The 24,844-nt window shown below is 38.2% G+C and overlaps 1 protein-coding gene across 1 annotated transcript in view; it reads right to left on the reverse strand.

Annotated features, from left to right (window-relative positions):
• Positions 1-24,844, reverse strand: part of LOC150107030 (MFS-type transporter SLC18B1-like) — a 213,497-nt gene that overhangs the window by 186,447 nt on the left and 2,206 nt on the right. The window contains exons 2-3 of the mRNA XM_090392910.1: positions 23,025-23,389; positions 2,171-2,266 (exon numbers count right to left, since the gene is read on the reverse strand). Coding sequence (XP_090249036.1) covers positions 2,171-2,266; positions 23,025-23,345 — 417 coding nt within the window. The 5' untranslated portion in view covers positions 23,346-23,389. The remainder of the gene's footprint in view (positions 1-2,170; positions 2,267-23,024; positions 23,390-24,844) is intronic.

Below are 24,844 nucleotides of genomic sequence, written 5' to 3' on the forward strand. Positions count from 1 at the left end.
ATGTACTGGCGTTCACGAGATGCTGCAAGCACGCACTCTCCCAACAATGCAACAAACGAAAGAACAGCTTTAAATACAACTACAACGTTTTCATGCTAATTATGTATAGAGACGCTCTATGTTGTTCATAGTCTTTTAACCTTCAATGTTTAGTGTTTTTACTTTTTTCTTTCTTTTATAATGTCACCTGATGAAGGCGGTTACAGGCCGAAACATTGTATTTTTATATTAAAACCTTTTTACTTAAATCTCGGTTCTAGTCATTCAATTCTTCATAAAAATATGTATGTTAACCAAGTTAATGATCATTCTTTCATATATATATATATATATATATATATATATATATATATATATATATATATATATATATATATATATATATATATATATATATATATATATATATATATATATATTAAAACATGATTATATATAAAAATCCCAACCAGTTAGTATGGAATGGTTTTCAATACTAGCTGAAGGTTGCCTAGAGTCCTGAAGTATGCTAGATACTAAATATTCAGTAGGCTGCATATGTGCCATCCGGATTCTTGGAATTTTCATGCCGCCATTATTGTTGATATTTGGGTGGTTTATCAGAATTTCGCAGATTTCCTTAAATTTTCTTTCAGACCAGGTTTTTGTATGGTATAAGGAGTGGGTACTTTTCCAGTCAATTGGGTGTAAGGTGTTGAGAGCGTGATCTGAGAGTCCTGCTTCACCAATGTGTGATAAGTTACAGGTGCAGTGGATGCAATAAACTCCAGGATGTGCTAATGGGAGGAGAGGATCCTCAAAGGAGTTGAATATGTTTTTAAGTTTCGTAGGTGGTTTAAAGGTGGCATTGAGATTATAATGGTGTAGGATTCTGTCGATTTTTTCTGATAACTTTTGTTTCTCTGTACATAGTATACATGCTCCAGAAGATGACCTTGATATAAAGATCGAAACGTAGAGTTTGGATTTTGGTTTATATTAAACTAAAGTTTTACTCAAACACGGTAGTTGTCTCCATAATTTTTAAAAATGTATTCTGATCACCGTTATTTAAAAATGTATTCTGATCACGTGTAAGCCTCAAAGAAAGGATTCATATCTGGTGAGTACTTCCCTATTTTGGAGTTGAAATCTCCCATGACTATGGGAGATTTCAACTCCCAAGCCCACCAGACATCACTGTAGTCGAAGAACAACATGCGTGGCTTATTGAAGCTATGAAAGCATTTCTTTGGAAGCGTTACAATTGTAATTAGCGTAGATTAACAGCTACTATCCGCTAGCAATACTAGCGGATAGTAGCGTACAAGAAAAAAAAAGTGAATTAATAAATATAATCAAGTATTGAACTGAAAATAAAATCAACGAATTCGACAAAAAAGTAGCAACGATTCCAACTGGTATAGACCTAGGAGCAATACAAAGACAATTTATGAAACTCCTGGCAAAAGCTGAGTTTCCTACAACACCTCAACTCGAAGACAGCACTGTCAGAATCATCTCGCGTTTTACCAAAAGAACCAATATCACGTTCGTTTTTGAATGCACATCTCAAACCGTGAGAGGTGCTCTCAAAAGTGGTATTTGTTCTTCAGTTGGAAGGACTTGGGATCGAATTCAGTTTAGGATGCAAGGACCTTTAGAATGGCTTTTCTAATGATGTTGAGATAGGCGAGCTCATTAGAGGTGGAAGGAGATTTTATCCTGCAAAACATGCAAAGCAGTCAGATACACACGCAATTAGCAGACAAAACACCCACCTTGTAGACTTAGTTGCTTTGATTGCAGTATGTAGCCAGCGTCTCAATCTCATAATCAGCTATCAACGCACTTCTTTGGAAGCGTTACAATTGTAATTAGCGTAGATTAAAGACTTTTTTTTTAATTTTATGTCTATCAGAAATAAACACAGAAAATCATATTTTCGTTAGACAAGCTTATTTGGTATAGAATCTATTCCAACATAACCAGGCCGAAAGCTACGAAATCTGCATAAAGTCTTAAATGTTAACACTTTTACTTATACTTCAGAAATTCTAATAATCTTTATTGGTTTTTAACATAAGGCGTAAACTTTAGTTCCATTTATTTGAACTCCTTAATAATTTGATATATAGTTCATGAACGCAAAAAAAAAAAAAAAATTGTACTAAGCAGGACACTGTCTTACCAACTTTCCATAAATTGGACAAGCCAGAAAAATTGTCAGCTGGTAAAATCCAAACACGAGTCCATAGACCGTCTGCGAGACTCCTTTCTTCTCTGCCTATTAAATAAACAAAATTACATCAATCATAGACCCTTAGAAAAGAAGAACTGTTACGATGTCTATTTTAAAAATGATTTCAAGTAAATAATTAATAAGAAGTTTGCTTTCTCAAAGTATTGCAAAATACCTGCTGTCAGTATATTATATACGAATGCCACTCTTTGTGAGTGGTTCACATCTTACCACAGTGAAATTTCTTGCATCATTTAGCAACATTTTCTAATACTCTCAAATCTACAACGCTCAAAGTCTTAAAGTATGAATTAAAAGAAGTTTCCATACCCCTTAAAATAGGAAGAGGAAGTCAGCTAACTTACTTTCGAAGCAATAAATGAAAAACTCGTATTATATAATAGAGTTATTAAATAATGCAAAAGTTCTTCCTCAGCATAAACCAGTCAAAGTTACTCAAAGATCAAAACACACGCATCCCATTCATTTACCAAAATTGAATCCTTAGGTTTGTGATCAGATCAGTTATTTTTGAATCGGGTGCAAAGAATCTGACAAAAAATGCTTTCAACTTTTCCAAAGGAAGTTTCACGAGTATGGTTGGAGGCTGCATGGTGATTCAATCCTTTAAATGACCCGTTTCCTGGGACAATTTGTTCAACATTGGGATTTTCGTTGTCAAAAGATTTAGAAGGCAAGGTTTTGTGAGCTGCGTCGAAAGAAGCAATTTTTTGATCCATCCACCCCTATTTAAGTAAGATATTGCTATAATTATTTTAATATAGTGTGTTATTAGTCAGGGCTCCAATATTATTGTCAGATCTCGCATTTCGGTCTTTTTTAGGCACTCCTAAGTCATCGATTCACCTGCATATTGATCTTCTTTAGGATTTTCCATCCTCTTCAATCATCAGTTTTGCTACTCTTTCCTGGGCCATTCTATTTAAGTGATCTTGCCACCTTAGATTCGCTCTGCTCACGCATTCTGGAATGTTCATAATGTCACGTTTCTTCCCAATATCTTCATTTTAATATGATTCTGCCATTGACGCCATCTATTTACTCTTGAATCTCATATCTATGATCCACAATCTTGGATCAAGTGATTTCTTTCTAACCTAACTCTCAGATTCATAAATTAAAATTGATAAACTAAGCCGAAGACAGTGCCATATATAATCCTGCATAATATTTGTATCGCTGTATTCAATTGCTTTTTAAATTACTTTAATTAATTGCTGTATTATTGAAATAAAGAACCAAAATGACTTCCCTTCGGCGATGCAAAATTATACAAATTAAGTGAATATTGAATCCAACATTATTTCAAAGCCGAATATATAGAAACTACAAGAGTTTCGTGTCGAATATAGAAACTATATTCAACACGAATATAGTTTAAACTAAACTAATTTAAATTAAACTATATTTCGGCGGATCCAAGCATAAGCAACCTTTCAGGACAGGGGCAACTCGTGGTAAAGGTGGAGTAAGTTCTGATCACTTTCCTTAGTATTCTCCATAATGCAAAGCACATCTATAGTTTCTATATATTTTATATATTTTCTATATATTCGGCTTTGAAATAATATTGGATTCAATATCCATTTAATTTCTATAATTTTGCATCGCCGTAGTGAAGCCTTTTGGCTCTTTATTTCAGTAATTCTTGGTACTTTTTAAGATTGACACCATTTGGCAACTCGTATAGGAAAGTATGAGTTCTGCATCACTTCAACCTGGGTATTTCATTTTACATCTGGCTCTGGCTTCCACTAACGAGACCTCAACAAAGGTCGAAAACCGATTGGAAGCTTGGGTGATGAATGGTAATACTGTAGCCCGTGAAGTCAACTGAGGCATGGCTGTTGCTGTTATTACCCCTCGTATGAGATATGAGCGGCTCTGCTCGGTGGTGTGGTAAGCCTGTCACGGTGTAGAGTCAACCGGTTCTGAGAGTTCTTCTCAGTGGCAGGGTGAGCCTGTTACTGAGTGGAACAACGCTGAGATTTTGGAGTTTAACCTGTACTTGAACATTCAACAAAGTTCGAAACCGGTCTGGGTAGTGACACCCTGCCATAATGCATAGCATCATACATGTCCGCAAGGAGATGTGCTTTGCATTATGGAGAATACTAAGGAAAGTGATCAGAACTTACTCCACCTTTACCACGAGTTTCCCCTGTCCTGAAAGGTTGCTTATACTTGGATCCGTCGAAACTTTTATAGTTTCTATATTCGGCGCAAAACTCTTGTAGTTTCTATATATTCGGCTTTGAAATAATGTTGGATTCAATATCCACTTAATTTGTATAATTGCTGTATATAATCGTATAAAACTACTAATTTAGTTTTTGGGTGATTTCTCTCTTATTCCATATACATTTATTAAAGTGGCTCTCCATCATACCAGCTTTGCTTATTTTGTTGTCTATTTCCATATTTAATTTGCCATCATCACAAAAATATTTGATATTTTTGTGATGATGTTTTCCATGTTTCATTTTCATAGTTTTGGTATTTTTATCTAATTTTCATGCCAAATTTGTTAGATGAGTTTCTCAACTGAGTTAAAGAATCCTGAAAACTTCGACTGGGTTTAAGAGAATGACAGGACCTGCATAACGTAAAGAGCCGAGTTGAAAATCTCCAATTTCGATATTAGGTTGAAATATTGCTTTCCTTAAAAATTTCCTTAAAGATTAAAAATTAAAACATTAAAAAAATTAAAAGTGATTAAAAATTAAGTATAAACTAAATATTGGACTTTAAAATGTACACCCCTTGGGAACTCTAGCGTTATAAGCAGCTTTTCTCTTAGCATCATGGTCCTCCGTAGCGCAATTGGAAGAACGACGGTACGTTGCGCCCTTCGATTGGAATAGGCCTAAGTTCGATTCTCGTCGCGACGGGAGGAATCTTTATCTGGTCGATTTCAATCGAAGGTGAGTTAGCCGATATCATATGGAGGCAGCAGGGTTTTTTCTCCCGGAAACTTGGATTTTTCTTCCCGCATACAGACAAATCGGCCCTTCAGAACACACGCAATTTACAGACAAAAAATACTAGTTGTGGTGGTGTTGGAGGTAGGCGGTAGATGGCGCTGATGGAGATGATTGTAGTAGAGGTTAGGTGTAGAGACAGTTGTAGGTGTCCTCCCGCGATGAGTCTTCGGACTCCTTAGAGGTATCAGGAATAATAATAATAATAATAATAATAATAATATAAAAAACGTAAATACAAGTCCTTCACTATTAAGTTTAGCTTTTTGTATTCTTGCAAAGGGGAAAAAAAATCGTCACTTACCTCACCGTCTGTTTGAATGACCCAATATTTTCTTCAGAGTTTGTAACTGTTTCCAAAGATTGTTTCTTGTTTTCACTTTCCTCCAATAATATTTGTGCATTTGAATATAAAGTCCATCTCTGAAAGTCATGGCTATCCCGTGATCCGAAAAGAATCAGTGGCTATTTATCGCCATTATTAGCTTGTATGTTTTCTTCAAATTTCCCCAAAACATTTCTTTACAGGGTGGTTCAAAATTCCACGTACAAACTTTGAGGGAGGTAGAGAACATCAAAATCAACCCTATTCACATAGGAAAGCATGACCGGAAACGCCACCTGAAAGTGATAGGTGGAGCTGTTCGCCAGCACTCCAGGTGAGCAATTGGGGCTTCCTCATTCAAGCTTTTGATGTCGTACGAAGAACATGCGTCGTTTAACGAACGCTGAGATAGCAGACGTGCACCTCGTTTACCATATTATGTATCCAACTACTATTGAACTGTTGAGTTACGCCTAATAAAGTTTTTTACACTACTTACCGCCTTGTGTTATTTTATTTCTGTATCTTTGCGTCTCTGTTAGTACCTTCTGGTGGCGTTTCCCGTCATGGTTTCCTATGTGAATAGGGTTGATTTTGATGTTCTCTACCTCCCCCTCAAAGTTTGTACGTGGAATTTTGAACCACTCTTTATATCTGGTATTGATTTTTCACTCTGCTGCTTAGATCTCCAACAAGGATTAGCTTTTCTTTTATATCATCTACTCTCCACAATTGCCCAAAATATCGCTCATCTTTCCAGAATCCTCTTCGGCACAAATAAGTATCACTGTCCATTTTGAAATTTATTCGCTTCACTCTTCTTGAAAGTGCTTGTCGCTATTGAAAGTCAGCTTTGTGTTTACTGGTCAATACTACTGCTACACCTGCCTTTCCCAGATCGCTGCTTCTTGAATATATCTTGTAGTTATTATTTAAGAATAGCGCCTGTTTTTAATGTTCATCATCTCGGTAAGTAATACCAGTTATGTTGAAATATATATATATATATATATTTTAATCTTCTGTAGGTTTCACTTCTTTTGTGTTGATGATTCTTACGTGGATGACGCCTGTCTTCAATTCTTCAGATGTTGAATTTAGTTTGTTCCAGCAGCTGAGATTCCTGCATTCCCCTGATTTCATAACGAAATGAGCGGGACCATATACGAGTATCGTAACTGGGCGAGGCTCCAGCCGATGTCATTTGAAATAATGAAATGTCATTTCATTATTTCTGTGTTGGTTTAGGCCAATACAGAAATACAATTTGGTCGACTAAGTCCCGAACTGCTAGTGCATTCGCCATTCGTTCAGCATCCTAAATAAGTGCTTGATGCAACTAAGAAGGTGAGAATTAGACATTAGACCAGTGGCGGCTCGTACATAAGCACTGGGACACTGCAGCACCCCCAAGGAAAAAATGAAAAAATTAAATTTTGTTTGTGTTTATAAATAATAACAACAATAATAATGTTGTAATGCTTACAACATTATATAAATGCAATACAACATGTTAAAAGTTACAGCTTATGTTTCGACATTGATTGAATAGTTAATAATTGGGATTGTTCGATTAACGCTTTAGATTACGAAACAAATGCACTGCGATCTAACGCAGTGTCGAAATTATCGCGTTTGGCCAAATCAGTCAGACTCACTGATATACGTTTGCGCTTGTGATTGCACGTTACAAGCCATTCCGACACTGCTCGTTTGGGCAGTGTGTCGTATGCTTGCGAGTTATTTATGTGAGATTCAAAACTTTTATTATTGGTGTTTGTTCGTGGTGAGGGTGAAATATTTTCAATAAAGCAATTTTTTAATATGTAAATTTCTTTATTAATAAATTGGTTACTGATTAGAAAAAAAAGAATTTTTTATTTTTTTATTATTTTTTTATTTTGTATATGCACTTAAAATTTTCACCGGCTGCCACTGCGTTAGACAGAATGCTAATTTTGCATAAGTGGGGGTTACCACTCAGTTATGTAGCTTAAGTGATTTTATTTTTAAATGCAAATTCAGCAGAATAAAGAGTCTACTCGATTTCTTGTCGTCTATGTTTACAAATCATCAAATACTTTCTACTTTATTTATGTTGGGCCAGAGACAATCAATGTAAACACTTATCGCGAACGAGAGATACGATAATGCATCGGTGTAAAGACTCGTGCGCTGTTATAAAAACCTGTCGGTGAGGCTTCTGAAATGGCTAATAAATAACTTGAAGTACGCCTTTGAGTAACACAAGAAGGTCGAAGAGTGTCTTACAGAATCGTCTCTTCTCCAATTCATGTTGAAAACTGACTGAAGAATACTACGACATACTAATTTATACCTTACTGTCAAATAAAGAGAACAAAAAGTGAACTGTAGAAATTGTTGGATTTCCCCCAAGATACAGTTGACTGTCTTGGAATTAAAAGCAAACAAATTAGAAACTCCGTTTTTAGGGACAATCAATTTATGCTCCTGGTTTGAATTATCTTAATTTTTATGTATTTTTGAGTCAGGAATATGCAAAAGTAGCTTCGTGTGCGTCAATAGATTGAATCAAATGGTCGAATAGCAGTCACACCGGTTTCGATATCAAACGGAAGCTTAAAAATGTGTTTCAAAAGGGCACAGAATTTCTGTTTGATCAATAGCTGGAAGAGTAGACTGATTATACTGTGCGCCCACAGATACGAGACCCTTCGACACTTCTGCGCATGTCAGAAGAAGGAGAATCCATCCCGATAATAGGGTAATCAATCCGTCTTTTTGCGATGAGTTGTTTATTATTACAAGTCGGAAAATTAACTTTTCTTTTATGAACATTCTCGTGTTAAAGTGGTAACTATTTTGCTTGTATCACAGTTGGAAAATGTTACGTATAAAGCACGTGATTTTGCCTGTTGATGACCAATTCGTACATCAGCTTATTTTTTTTCCCCTTCAACATGAATTGACTCTTCTTGGCAAGTTGCCAGACTAGGGTCTGGGATCTGTGGTCAGACACTATCTACCTGTGCTTCAGATATGTCAGTCCATTGAAGCGTCAAAAAAAAATAAATAAATAAAAATAAAAATAAATAAATAAAAATAAAATAAATAAATAATTATTCTGAAATTATATATTTTTTCTTTTTAAAAAAAAGTGTAATCCGCAGTTTTAATCTGTGGGTAGCCACCCCTACAGGGGTTGCGAAAAAGAATCTGGAGTCGCAGCAAACATTGATAAATGTTAGTGAATTAAATGATTACTAAAATAAAGAGCCAAAAGGCTTCATTTCGGCGATTCAAAATTGTATAAATCAAGTGGATATAAAATCCAGCATTATTTCAAAGCCGAATGTGATGCTATGAAAATTTCGTAAGGTAAGTCGACCAGAGAGCTTACGGAAATACATTCCCCGGCTTTCACGAGTTGCCTTAGTATGGACCACATAGAAGACATAGGCGCCACCTAAGCGTCCATATATTCGCCTTTTATTGGTCAATTTTCATAAAGTTTCATTCACCTGACAGCTCTTTCGAACTGGTTGGTTCTTCTCAGAGATCAAGTAGAGACCTTAACAGAGCAAAAACTCTCGTTCAGTACTAAGGAACTCGAAACATCAGAGAGGAGTATTTTTCGTAAGCGAACTCTCGGTCGGTGCTTAAAAGTAATTACTAAAATAAAGAGCTAAAAGGCTTCAGTTCTGTGTTCCATACTAAGGCAACTTGTGAAAGCTGGGGCATGTATTCCCGTAAGCTCTCTAGTAAATTACCTTACGAAACTTCATAGTTTGAAATGATGCTGATTTAATATCCACTTTACTTATATAATTTTGCATCGCCGAAGTGAAGCCTTTTGGCTCTTTATTTTAGTAATTACGTCTACGCACCGACCGAGAGTTCGCTTACGAAAAATACGTCTTTCTGACATTTGAAGTGCCTTACTACTGAATGAGAGTTTTGGCTCTGTTAAGGTTTCTTCCGGGTCTGGTTCCGCTGAGGGGGACGTTAAGATTTCGGGGAGGGGGATTGCCTTGAGAGAGTAATTTGAGTCTCCGGGGGTAAGTGTTGGTGTTCTCTGGCGTAGCCTCTATCGGGGCCGTGTCGGTGAATGCTTTTCCGTTGGAATATGAGCGGTTCTGCTCGGTGGTAGGGTGAGCCTGTCACTGAGTGGAACCAACGCTGAGTTGAACGATCTTTCGGTCACTTGCTGGAAGTAGTCTGGGGATAGCGTAATCTTTAGAGGTTCTTTACTTATATAGTATCTCTGGGGAGAACCAACCAGTTCAAAACAGCTGTCAGGTCAGTGAAACCTTATCAAATGGACCAATAAAGGCGAATATACAGACGCTTGGGCTGCGCTTATGTCTTCTATGTGGTCCATACTAAGGCAACTCGTCAATGCCGGGGAATGTATTCCAGTAAGCTCTCTGGTCAACTTACCTTACGAAACTTCATCGTTTTTAGATTCGGCTTTGGAATAATATCCACTTGACTTCTACAGGGTGTCCCTGAATTCATGGCCCAAACGTGAGGGGATGGTAGTACTCACCGAAACCACCAATAATCGTCATAGAATATGCGGCAGCAAACCCAGCCTGGTGCCGATAGGGGCGCAGACGCCCGACTGTCCGTCGCAGCCGGCGATGTGCGCGACAAGCCCGGTGTTTACGAGCAGATAAGCCAATCACTACTCCGCCGTTGTGCCGCGTGCATCAACGTTGGTGGGCGAACTTTGCAACATTTGATGTAATTATCTTCAACAAATGTAACTCTGGAAACCTGTGTTGTCTGTCCTTCATTTCCGACTCCTCACTTCGTTTGCGGCCGCATATTCTCTGACGAATATTGCTGGTTTCGGTGAGCACTACCATCCCCTCACGTTTGGGCCATGAATTCAGGGACACCCTGTACAATAGAATTAAATGGTTATTATAGAACTTCTTGAAATTCTAGAACTATTGAAATTTTTCTAAACTACATCCTTTCTATATTTGTTTAGTTTATTGCAGAAATAAATGTCTTTCAAGCACGATTACACTGCTTACATAATTATTTTAAAGGGGTAATGGATAAAAAACAAAAAAGCGTTTAAGAATCTGTGCTGTCGTCTGTTTATAGCGCTATACCCCATGCGGCAGTCGTGTAATTAGTGCTTACATGGCGCTTTAATATGCGGACAAAGTAGAGATAATTTTTTTATGTTATTTTATTTTAATTTTCATGTTATACTTCAGTATAATCCTCGATCATCCGAATAGTCGTTTATTACGTGTAAGACAACCTGCTAAACCGCTTTTGCAGAGAAATGTTTCTCAAACTTTTAAAGACTATAAGATGTTCTACTTTGCTAAAGATGAGAGAGAGAGAGAGAGAGAGAGAGAGAGAGGGAGAGAGATCATAAGGCCTATAGAGCAAGTTCTTCCCTGAGGAAACCAGTGCGGAAACGCCAATGTTTCTAGCTCCTCTGCTCCATCACTTGCTTATGGCTTCTTCTTCTTGTTGTTGTTATGCGCCATCCAGTCGATTTCGACTCTTGGTGATCTTGTGAACAAATGCACTCCATCATAATCGGCTTCTTTTTCTTTCTTTCAGCAATGTAAGTTCAAGTTGATAACTTCTTTTATGTTGTCCGCCAACTCTTTTGCAGTCTTCCTCTTCATGTCCAAAGTACTCACCTTCTGTTTAGCGATTATCACCTTCAAGGAGCATTCTGTCTTTATATTTCTCTAAAACCTTCTTATTGGTCATTCTTGCAGTCCATGGGATTCTTAATAGTCTCCTCCACACTCATAATTCCAATTATCAATTCGCTTCCTGTCTTTCTTCTTAATAATCCATCTTTCACATTCGTACACCACTACTGAAAACACCAACAGTGGTATGTATCGACAGCATTACGGTCTGCACGATGTCGCTTTTGATCCACGAGGATCCTTTCCTTGTAATGTATCAAATGTGTCGCGGAAGTAGAGGGCTCTGATACACCAATACCTTGATATACAAATAACAGATCGTAGATTCTGATCCACGACCTGGTATTTGTTATTCGTAAACGCTGTCCATCCGATGACATCCATTATAAAATATCAGTCTTTTTGAAGTTACTACAGTACTGTCACTAGACTGGAGTCATTACCACTTTAGAGGCATTAACGTAGCGTAAAAAATAGTCCATACAGCCATGCATTTAATAAATAAATAAACAGACAAAAATAAAATTGGTATAGAACAGTCATATTAAAAGCAAGCCCATACTTGTATAATTTGGCCCACAGTTTGACCTAAAGGTCGATGAGTCTTAGCGTAACGGAATAGCCTTTCTCTCTCTCATCTATCTATCTCACTGTCTCTTGCAGTCGTTATGTTGCTATGCAACATGAGCCATACCAGTGGGCTAATCTGAGGGCTACACGCGCAATCTCACATTATCAGAATTGAGATTGAAAATGGATGCTACTTTGTTTTCTTTCGAATCCCCTGAATGCCGAACTTATTTTATTTATTCAACAGCATAATTGCTGTTGCATTACTGCCATATTTTTTTTTCTTTTCTTTTGAAGAACGTTTTAGAAGAAACAATTATTTTTAATTAGAAACAATTCGTTTTTTATAAAACATTATTATTTTTATTCTTTTTTTTTTTAATCTCTACAATCACGTTATGTTCACAACAGTAACTTACGATAATTTACTATTTTCCTAGCATTTTCCATTAGCAAGAATTGCAAACATTCTGAAACAAAATGAATTTTAATTAGGAAAAGATTTTTGGAAAATCTTCTAGTGTTTTTTTCTTTTTTCTTTGGATGGAGCCAAGCCCCCTTTTCCCCCCTCTGGGTGTGCCACTGAAAAGGACATTCATAAATAGATGTGTCCTCTTTACGGCGAGAAACGTTTGTTACTTGCAGCAGTTCAAACTGGGTCAAGAAATTTTGCTGATGATGAGAAGGTTGAAAATGAGGTCCAGAGTTTTCTCTCTTGTCTCAGTCAACTCTGAGACAAGAGAGAAAAGAATTCTATGTTACTAGTTTTGAAGATGTGATAAAGCGATGGAACGAGTGTATTAAAGTTGAAAGGGATTATGTACAGAAATACATGTTTGTTTTTTCCGAGGTTCGTGTTTCACTTGTTTTAATTTTTTATAACCACTTGTAACTTATTGACTTTCCTTCGAATGTGGTACTCGACAAATATGCTCTCCCACTTGTGCATAGTTGGCAGGTTTCGCTATCTGCCGAGTAGCTGCAAACAGAACAACATACAATATTGTTTTAATTTTATTTTAGATAGAAATTTGGAATAATAAAGATTCGTCTTTATGTCAGACCCAAGGAAAAAAAATAGAAACTTTGCAAGTTTCCGAAAACTTGACCAGAGAGCTTATTAGAATACAGAGGAATTGCTAAGGAAACTCCTCGGCATCGGAGTTGCCTCAGTTTGCAACACTTTCAAGCTGCCCAGGCGTCCTTATAGTCATCTTTTATTATGTTTATTATTAATGTACCAAATTAATATTCTTCTTCCTTTACGTATTAGGCCTCGAGGCCTGTTAGGATGGCCTGTTAAGTGATTAGTGTGCTGCATCTTTGTTTGGAGAACGTTTCCTTTGTGTGAGAATCATTCTAAGAAATAGAAGTCAATAAATAAGAAATCCCACGGAATAGATCGATCAATCTTTATTCCAGGAGTGTCCTTTGTCTGTAGATGCGTGTGTTCACGGGGCCGGTTTGTCTGTTCTGAGGGACGAAACAACCCGAGTTTCCGGGTGAAAAAAAAAAAAAAACCTGGAAAGGTTCCTCATCTCACCTCAAATTATATTTTCCAGAAAATCAAAGTTGTCTTACTGGTCTTCGTGTTCTTATTTATTGACTTCTATTTCTTAGAATGAGTCTCATAGAAAGGAAATTTCTCCAAACAAAGATACAGCACACTATTCACTTAAAAAAAGAAAAATATCAGCCTTTTATTCCGTATAGGGAGTAGGCGAGGCCGTTTTAGACATCTAACTTTTGGGACTGAGCGGGCAGTTCATTCTCCACTGGTACCCAATCAGAGATAGATGGCCCACGGCTATCACCAATTTAAGTGACCACAGTGCTCAACAAGTGCTTCCATTTCGTGGTTCCTAATCCTAACACAATATGTTTAATGTCTGAAATAGTGTGGGTTTTCTTGAGTTTAAGGGACGAGAAACCCGCTTGCCTGTGCCAGAGATCGAATGCAAACACCACACTTGAACTGAGCTACACAAGCTTTCCTTCCAATCACTTTATGGACCTCTTATTAGGACATATAACTCTTATTGTCGGCCTGGTTGGTCGAGTGGTTAGCGAATCCGCTCTACAGCCAAAAGGTTGCGGGTTCGAATCCCGCCATGGGCATGGATGTTTGTGATTATCTGTGAAAATACTAGTGGTGGTGGGCGGTAGTTGGCGTGGGTGTAGATGATGGCGTTGGTAGTTGCGGTTCGTTGTAGTTGGTGGAGACGGAGAGTTGTAGAGTAGGTGCCCTCCCTCGATGAGTGTTTGGACTCTCTGGAGGTGTCACGTAATAATAATATTAAATAAATATAAGATGGGGAGGAACTTCGGCGAATACTTTTTTTTTTTTTTTTCGTGGAGAGTGATTTTGTATCTGGCTGCTGGCCAGAGAAGACCGGTTTGCCTGTTTCGGGGGACAAAGCAACAGACATACTTCGGTCTGATAGCGTTAGCTACTTTGGCTGTAACCAAACAACCCAATCGACTTTTGCTTTGGTTATTCTTCCACCAACTCTAGTTCGGAGAGTGGTTCTTTCCAAGCCATTTCTTTTCCCAGCCACATCGCAGCAATACTCCCTCCTAGAATTTTCTTTAGCATGTTTTTTAGTCTCTCTTTTCTGTCGTACGGCACTTTTTGTACTTAATCGTAGCCTTTTATCCTTCAGCAATTCTTGATTTATTTCTCAGTTCCTTTACTAAGAGCTACGTTAGGAAAGAAGTATGATGACAATCTGCTGCTGCCATCAGCAAATATCTCCTTTCTCCCAAGCATTATTAATCCCTTTCAGTTCAGGTTTCTTTCGCAGTACTCCAAATGCTATAAAAAGAAGTAAAATTTAAGACATGAAAATCTGTCATTCGGAAAACAAACAAGTGTCGAGCCATGAAGCAATGAAACTACCGAGATTCAGAAGAGGTAACATTTGTGAAAAGGTTGTTCAGTAAGTTACGAATAGAATCTTTCATCTTCTTTTACATAATAACCTTTAACCTATTTTGCTTTTACAGATTTCCCAACGACTGCGAACATAAATAACGGCAATAAATAAATATAAGGGCGTTGACTTGACCCGAGCTCTTCACTGTTGAAAGTTCGTGAGATTAATGTCCTACAATATTATTGATAAAAAGCACACCGTTATGATCAGATATTAAGATGTCTCAAAAAAAAAAAAAAAAGGCTTGTCAACCTTGGTATCATCTTGATCTGAAATTAAGTTTCAAAACGTCTTCTTACATGAATTGCTTGGGAATTACTGAAGTTTAAATATCAATAACAAAGAACGAACGTTTCATGTCTATGGCTTCCAGGCACTGAGCAATGCTTGTTTCATCAGCTATTCATACTCGGCAGTTAACTAGAAACTTCATAACTACTTACGACTAACAGGTTTTATTTTCTTCGTTTTAGAATAAGTAATTTATGTTATCAATGGAGTAAACCGGGAGAGGGGTATTCAATTTAGGAGTCATAAGGAGAGTCCACCTTACGACTCTTCGTAGATCTGAAGGGGTGCGGTTCGACTTTTTTTTTTTTTTTTAATCAGCTCTACACCGGAGAAGTCCTACAACACAACCGTGATGTGTGTGAGTAAGTGATTAGAAGAAAAAAGGAAGGAATTAGAATTTTCCAAATTAGAAGGAATTTGGAAACATTATGCGGAAGACTGTTCCCAAAAGCAGAGGTGGAGGATGAGAAGTCGGTTCGATGAATATGAAGTGGAACTGCATGAATGGCGTTGATCAGCAGCTGCTCAGGTTCGTATATCACTGGAGGAAAGTGGAGGGGATGGATAGCGACCAGTTCCGTGGAGCAGCGCCCATGGAAAAACCTATTGAAGGGAAATAATACAGCAATAGCGCGTCTCTGGAAAGTGAATGAAAGGAGTCGGTGAGGGAGTGAAAGTGAGATCATCAGGTAAGCAAATGGCTCGCTCCTGAATACAGCCAAGCATTCTAAGTATCAGGATAACACAGTCCTGTCTAATTTCCTGGAAATCAGAACAGAATTGCATTTTGGTGGCATTAAATTTTTCCAAATTATCCTCACTCCACTTGAGAATGACACAGAGATTATTGATTAAAGAAGATCTCTAACCATGAATTACCTCAGTACTACTTGGTTTTAAAAATGAAAAATAGGAATGGACGGCACTATCATCAACAAACCTATGAACAGGATTGGATGCCAATGCTGAGAGAGAGAGAGAGAGAGAATCATTGATGTATAAGAGGACGAGTGTAACAGCATTGAGACTGGGGTACACCAGCATTAACTGAAAAATCTGATGAAAGGAAACCGTCAATAAATGAATGACTCTTGAGAAGATCAGAAAATTGGTTTGAAAGCCATTTATATAAATCCAACTATCGCTTGAATTAGAGCAATCAAGAATCCGGGCCACATTCATTATAATCACTTAATATGTACACAGGAGGAAGTGTCAACACAGACATCAAATTATTACAAAATTGCTTGTTATTATTTCTATTTTAGTTCTGGGATGCTTTGAGTAGCCTTGTGGTAATATTCCTGCCATCTGATCCTTATAAGAAGAAAGATTCATAGCTTCAGTTTTGGCCACAGACTAAAGGCACGTTTTCTTTTTCACCCCCTCCCCCCTCTTTATCAGCAATTAGACATAAAAACATTTTCGGTAAGTCCCAGAAAACGGCATTTTCTTGGAGTGATTAGAAATACACACAGTTTTCTTCTGTGCCAGTTTTATTCTATGTGAATCCGGCTCCCCATCCTAGAAATGGTTGAACACAACTGGCTCCTTCCTCTCCCCCGTTTTCCCCCCAGTAATGGCGCTGTAGATATTTCATCGAAATAAAAACGGAACACTTGTCTTGAACTTTGTTTCTTACCTCCTACTGGTTCAGGATAGGCTCATGATTCTGTCGTGAACGACAGATGAGCATCTTGCTGACCGGACTAAACAGAGGAGCTTTATGATATGTAGCCCAAGGAAGAAATAAACATCAGTGAACACACACACACACACACACACACACACTAGATAGTACTACCCTTGGCATATACAGATAGACATGTATCTGTCTATATGTCAAGTCAAGAAGAAGAAAGATTGTAACTACTATGCTGCAAATTCTCGGAATGCGAAAGCGCTCGACAGGTGTGTTGAGTGTACAAACTGCCAAGTCCTCCTGTCTCTGTTCCTTTCACTGGTTTCGACAACGGAGATACAATTGAAGGGAGCATGTTCCGTTATTCTTTCAAATTAATTACGGAAGCATACTTTTTAGAGTGAGTGTTCATGTGGGTGGATTGCTTGAATGAGATATCGACAATAAACGGTCCTATTTATTTAGTTGTATGCTAATAAAATTTGCTCATCAGAATTGAATTAAGTTATTTATCCCGTTATTTGCCTAGCGCATTATTTGGTATGTTTTCAATTTCTTTTCACCTTTTTTAAAGCCCGGTTCTTGCGTTATCATCACCATCATCACTAAATTCCTGCCATGTATCCTCGGGAGCGTGTGTGTGTGTGGGGGGGGGGGGGGTATTAACAGCACTACATATTTTAACAAAATGAAAAATGATGATGCATTACAGAATTTTTTGTGTTCTATAAAAAAAATAATTCGTGTAGTTTACGGATACCCATTAAGCGCTATAAGCCAGTGAGAGGACCACACAGTCGGTCTTTGCAGCCTGTAGCCGCTACGGCGAAAGCCTTCCGAGCGCTTTCGCATTCAGGGGTTTTACAGCATAATAGCTATGCTCAGGGTCGTACTTACACTTTTCCTGAGTCAAGCAGGGCCCCCACTCATTGTTTGGAGTTCTTAAATTGGCCCTAAATTTTCGGGGCCTCCAGCTGTGCGCCTGTGCATAAGTACGGCCCTGGTTACGCTACTGAGCAGAAACTATGCATTTATTTCAAAATCGGTTCTGACTTGACAAGCGCGCAAGAGAGTGATGACAACACTTGATTAGATAAATCATCAACAGATATGAAGAAATCTCGTGTACACAATGATAAATAAAGAAAAACAAAGAGGGAAAAAGCAGGTACATTTCAGTATCACTTTTCTGAGCGAATAGGGGGGGGAGGGCTCATTATCAACATGATATCATCATTTCAAGCTTAAAAATAACAGATAAACTCGAATTTCACCCCTAATTGGGTTTATCTGTACTTCAAGGACTGCAATCATCATATTGAATAATCAACGGACACGAAGTTTACTGTGTATTATTTATTTTTTACAAATTATTTTTTACAAAGTGTTTTATTATTATTATTATTATTATTATTGCATAGACACCTCCATGTATTCCTAAGACTCATCGTGGGAGTCCCAAACTATAAAGGTATGACAGATACGCAGTATTCATCATACCTCTCCTTGAACCCATTAGCAGACTAAGCAATCACAACTGACTCTGGCAACCCATTCCACTCATTCACAACTCTCCACAAAAAAAATCTAGTCCTCAGGCCCCTACTAACCATACCTTTATTCAACTTCCAGGGATGACCCCTCCAGACAGATGGCGGGAGGGTCCGTCCCTGAATATCTCTCTTCAAATTATTTCCTATATCATTTATGTACAAATTAAAAAGCAGTGGTCCAAGCATAGAGCTCTGCGGCACACCACTAGTCACATAATTTCTCCTGGATTCTGCTCCTCGATATACTGTTTTTTGTTATCTGTTCATCAGTCACCCTTGTATCCCTATCACCAGTTGGGATCCATTTTAATTTGTTCAATCTTCGTAACAGAGTTCCATGTGGTATACTGTCAAACGCTTTTGCAAAATACAGCAGTATATCGTGTAGCCATTCCCTTATCCAACTCGGTCGTCAATGTATTATAAAAAGTTAGTAAATTGCTACAGCATAACCCACCTTTCACAAACTCACGATGCCCATCATAGATTATCATATTCTTATCAATCCGTTCTTGAATTGAATTCTCTTTTTCACCAACGTTTCTAACAGTTTTACTACCACCGGGAGGTACTGGTTGGTCTATAATTTGTTACCACTGATTTATTTTTCTTTACCCAAAGTAATTATTTTGACCTTCTTTCACTTTCTTCCAGCTCCATTGCACATGTTCGTAAAATGTGAATTGATATTCCATCTAATCCCACAGATATATTTGCATTCAGATTCTGCAATATCCTAAGTACCCCGATTTCATCAATCTGTATTCTTACATCAGTTCTTCTCACCTCTTCCACAGCAATATCTTCATTTGGATGACATTCCCTTGCAGAGGGGCTACTCAGTAGCTGAAGTATATCGTCTACCACCAGCACTCATTAAAGTTATCATTCCTCCTCCTACATGCCACATAACGAAAGACCTCTTTGGGATTTTCTTTGGCCTGCTTATCTAATTTTCATTTCCTTACAATGCTGATCACCTTTCTTGTTTGACCCTTGTACTATTCTTCTACTTGCGGTCTCCTTTCTCCTTATATATCCTCCACAAATTTTCGTTTTTTTTTGTGGCTTGACGATATAATTCGTCCATATCACCCCACCTAATTTACTCTTTTGAACTTGGGTATACTGTGTGACATTGCTTCCTCTAGATACTCTTCCTTCCATCCACTCTGAACATTCTTCCCTTGCAGATCTTGAGCCCATGGTACTGCTTCAAGTTGCCTCTTAAGTGTATCATGATCACCTGCCTTGTAGTTCCACATATCCCCTTTCTTAACTGGAATTTCTTCATGTTTTCTTCCTCAAAATTCAAGACGTATGATCACTCTCCACAACTGGAAGCAATGTTATGGACAGATCTTAGTTATGGACAGATCTCCTGATCCTGCAACATCATCCAAACTCTCATGGCACGAGTCCCCATCTTCACATGCACTTCAAGTAATTTACTCTCAGTAAGTGCATAAATTCCATTTCCTTCTTGTGTGTGATCATTTCTTCTTCCAGTCTGTGTCCGAAGTTGATGTCCCCCAACAATCACTCAGCTCGCAGTCAATTTACTACACGTACTGGACACTGATTTAGAAACTTTTATTTAATACCGTGTTGGACTTACTTTAGCCGAATTACAGCACATACCCGATTTGGCATAGATTCCACAAGGTGTTGGATTATATGTACGTGTACAACATACCAGTCAGTCTTACAGCTGGCTCAGATTTGCCGGAAGAGAACTTTGTTCCAGTATCTGTTTTTCTGATATGGGGTTCAGATCCCGGCTTTGTACTGGCCAGGGAAGATGGATGAAGTGGCTGTCATGTTTGATGAACTACTGTTGTTGTCTCATAGACGCAGGAAATCGTCTCATAGACGAAATATCACTCTTTCATGCGGGAGCGCGCGTGTGTTTAGAAACCTGGGTTAAGTAAAAACGTCATGAATACACAAGTTACAAACTTCCTGTTGATATAAACAACACAGCAGTGAGTACTTCTGTTGACATAAAATAAAATGTTTTAATGAATCCACGAATATGTTATTATTTTTACCAATATGTGTGTGTGTGTGCCTTTTATTGCCCTTCATTCACTCTTTCTCCTTATCAGGACCCTGTTATTCTCTTTAGGTAAACAGTGCCCCAAAAGGCTGGAGATTATTTATTTGGACTACGCCTTAATGCTGCGTAAATTCTCCTGCTTTTTGTTTCCCAATGAAGTTAAAAGAACCGACCGAGATGCCAACTGAAAAAATTCCTCACTTCTAGATGAAACTAGGTAACTGAGACCCAGCTAAAAGCTCTTTTGAATACGCTTTTAGACTAGGCTACGGAGACACTTGAGATATTAGAGTGGATATTCGATGCTTCTCTGATCTCTTGGTTAAGAAAAACTAGTTAAAATAATCTGTTATGCTTTAATGCATTATCATATTACAGCGCTTCGAAATCCGTCTGCGGTTTTTGTTCCCCTTTTCAAGTGGTTATTGCATAGGAAAGCATGGCAATAGCCAGTTCATGTCTCAAATAATCGGAACCGTAATGTTTCACCAGGCAAAGAAAGTCATCTACCACATAGAGGTCTAGTTGGCATATCCAACTTAGTTAAAAATACGCTTATAGGGCGTCAATCCTTGTCTCGCCAGAGGCTCTGTTTATGGATGCAGGCCATGTCACCGGAAGGTGAGGTTGACATGGCTGAGAGAGGATTCTTTTTCTTGAACACTTTCATAGTTCTTTTGAACTTTTGAACTTTTTTTTTTTTTTTGGAGAGAATCCCCGTGATCAGTGAAGAACAGTAAGGGGAGAACATTGCAGAAATTGAAAACTGCATTAGTAAGAGTTCAGCCCACCGTAAACACGAATGACGTTCTCATTGTCAACTCCTGATCTCCCACAATTTCGAGCACAAATGATACGAATGCCTTTTGGCTGATTTTCTACATCTCACCCAGATCTGGCACTATCTCCTGTTTGAGGTAGTCAGAGGAGTTCAGTAATAATAGTAAAGAAATAAAAAAGATGCATTACTTTTGTACTGGCCCTCGTGCAAACGCGAGAGGCAATACAAAATTGTGCATTACAATATTGTGTCATATCTGATAAACTGAGATATTGCACAATATTTTGTACTTGTTTAATAATAAGTTAAAATTTAATCACAGAGAGAAAGCCACTTTTCGATTAGAAGATGAAAAAAAAAGCGGGGAATGATAAGCTGGATGCCACAAAATTAAATACTTTAGAATTCTTTAAGCATAATAGACGGAGGACACCTTAGCCAACCGGTGTTCCACACAGAGAGTAGGGTAAGACAGGGATGCAATATGTCACCGGATCTGTTCAATTTTACACTGGGAGAAGCAACCAGAAGGTCTTAAAAAAAGAAGACCCCGGAATCAAAATATATGGGGAAAATATAACAAACTTAAAATTTGCAGGCGACATTGCATTACTTCCAAGAACGGAAGAAGATCTACAAAATTTCTGAAAAAATAAAGGAATAATGTATGAAATTTGGATTAAACCTAAACATCTACAAAACAAAAATTATGCAAATAGGAAAAATAAACACCAATCTGAAAATTGAAATTGATAGTAAGAATCTAGAGCAGGTAGAAAACTTCACCTACCTCGGAGGAATAATTGACTACAATGGGGAAATTATAAAAGATATAAACAGACAAATCAGTCAAGCATCCTAAACTTTTGGACGACTTAATAAAATATGGAAGGCAAGAGACATCAAACAAGTAACAAAAGTAAGAATCTATGAAACAATGGACCTCCCAACACTCCTCTATGGAAGTGAATGCTGGAATCTCAAAAAGGCTGAAGAGAAAAAATTATTAGTTACTGAAATGGGTTGGCTAAGAAGATTACTTGGAGTATCTCTGCTGGATCGACTAAGAAACTAAGACATAAGGAAACGACTAAAACAAGAAATAACAATAATAGACAAAATCCAAGAAAGAAGACTGCGTTGGTTTAACCATGTGACCAGAACAGAAAGATTACCAACTAAATTCCTGTATACAACAATGGAAGGTAAAATATCGAAAGGGCGGCTCAGAATTAGACAAAATAAAAAAGGACTTGAAAACCCAAATCGCAACAAGCGACACCAAACTGGACAGAACTGTTCGGACTGTCCAGGGACGGACAGAAGTGGAAAGAGTTCATTCGTCCTGATCATCATCCACATAGATGATGGAAGAGAGAAGAAGAAGAAGAAGACAATAGATGGAGGAGATTAGTTTAGTGAATTAGAGGAGGTGAGAGACAAACTACTAATAGGATGAGTGAGGAAACAGAAAACCAAGGTCCAGATGTTGGAAATCGAGTGTAAAATGGACCACCATCTGCGTTATCGCTTGAAGAAGGTGACATCAGTACATCATGCAAAACATATTCCTGACAGTCTGTGCAGTGGTAGAAGTTACTTGACTTAACGAGTGTATATATTTATTTGTATCTCATATGTGTGGAGTGGGGACTGTTCTTCTCCTGTAGACTATATAATCCAAACAGAAAAGAGTCTTCAGAATCCTGCGGCATGTCGGTTCAGCAGAGAACCATCTGCCGGGACAGCCTGATCTGCATCCACTTTCATCAGTTAGATAACGAATTGGCTTCCTAACCACAGAAGAATGTTTTCATCTTCATGCTTTTCTGCCGATTGTGGTTCAATATTTTATGAGAAACCCTTTCAGAGAGGTGAAAATAGAACTGCATTAGAACAAAAATCCGAATTATGAATTAAATAGATGAAATCGTTTTCATTTGTTGTAAAAAGGGGGATAAAATCTTACCTCATTGGGAAAAAAAGGAGCCATGATGGAATAGCAAGACGCCAACCAAAAGTTGCAGTAAAAGAGCACTAGAGTTGGTTTTGCATAATCACAAAAGCGTTTTGGAGTAGGAGGTTCAGCGGTTCCCGCTTCGGCATCGCGCACTTCTCCATGTGAGTGTCTCTTGGAATGTCGACGTAGAGTGTTTTGGCTTCCAAGTAATGGAGATGTTTCTGTCGCCTCGTTTTCAGTAGTGTCACTAATGTCATCGTCTTCCTCTAATGTATTCACGGACGTGTCTAATGACTTTGGAAAATAGACTTTCTTCACAGGAGAAGCCATCGATCTCTTGGATTACAGGCTTCACTTCTTCGATGAATGTTGACCTGAAAAAAATAATAATTTTAGTCATTGGCATGAACATTAATGAAGTACAAGTGTGATGGTTAGTGCAACATGTTCATTGACGGTAGTTGTTTAGGAGTATGCCAAAAACAATAAAGCTTATGAGGTCAGTAGTACAGTATTCTGAAATGCATGTGTTCTCTCGCTTTCAATATATTCTGTGGGAAATTCCCTGAAGGTGAGTTAGGCCATTTCACATGAAGGCGGCAAGGCTTTTCTTCCTGAAAAGGAAGAAAAGCCTTGCTTGATGACTTTCCCATGGGGAAGGTCATCGAACTCATCATGGAAGATATTTTCTACTAGACTTTGCAAGAAGTCTGATCGGAGTACAAAAATCTTGTAAACTTGTTTGAAAAAAATACGATCCTATTCATCTGTCTCCAAAGATACTTACTTTGATGGAGAATTGCTGCTGATGTCTTGACTGAAATAACATGTTGACTGGCCTGTATGCGATTATTGTGATAATTGAAAATACCATTTCGAAAGAACATTGCCTTTTCATGGAAATGCACATAAGAGAGAAATGGTTGGTTCCGCAAAGTACACTGTTGTAGAAACGACAGACAAAACACCAACCGGCGATTATGATCGTCTGGTAAAAGAGCTTGATCTCGCTGCAAATGGTAAGATAAATCCGATTGTCATGTAGGATCCTGCATGAAGATCCAGTGGAATTCTCCGTATGCTAGTGCGTCGATTTCATGCCACTACATGCAGTATGTTTTCTTTTCGATCTCGTGCCCTCACAGTTTCTTCCTCCCCCCCCCCCCGTTTCATTCCGTGATGCAGAAACCGTGCCAAGATCATAAAGACGATGATAAAGCCGTTTGGGAGTATGGAATTCAAAGAACAGGAAAATTACGTGCGTCACGTGCATTTTCCTTGGCACGTTCATAATAAATGTGCCTCTAAGCCAAATTCAGCAACTCGTCCTCCATTACAAACCACTAGCATATGACCGCACTACCTCAGAGCGAATCTGTTAGCCTGGACGCAACTCCAACTACGTCTTGCATGTGATTCTGGTTGTGTAGTCTCGTGATTCATAGAGTTGTGTTTGTCTACTTTGCTTGTTATCGGAGTATGCTGAGCCTCCGTAGCTCAGTCGGTATAGACGAAGCCCTCTGGTCGGAAAGACCTGGGTTCGATTCCCGCCCAAGACGTGTGGAAATCTGGTCTCTTTCGACCAAAGGTGAGTTAGCCGTTCTCATACGGTGGGAGGGTTTTCCACATGGGAACTCGGGTTTTTCTTTCCCCAGAACAGGCAAATCGGCCCTGTGAACACACGGATCTACAGTCATAAATACTTAACTCCTCATGAGGGGGCTCAACTCTCCCCAATAGGGACGGGGGAGAAAAGGGAGGAAATTCCATACGAATCAATAAAATCAGAGTGTGCTGCATCTGCAAAGGCTCGATCTCGGAGATGCGAA

Source organism: Typopeltis vanoorti, chromosome 5 (assembly GCF_054136105.1).
Source record: "Typopeltis vanoorti isolate ZY-2024b chromosome 5, IOZ_Tvanoo_1.0, whole genome shotgun sequence".
In the NCBI taxonomy this organism is placed as follows: domain Eukaryota; kingdom Metazoa; phylum Arthropoda; class Arachnida; order Uropygi; family Thelyphonidae; genus Typopeltis; species Typopeltis vanoorti.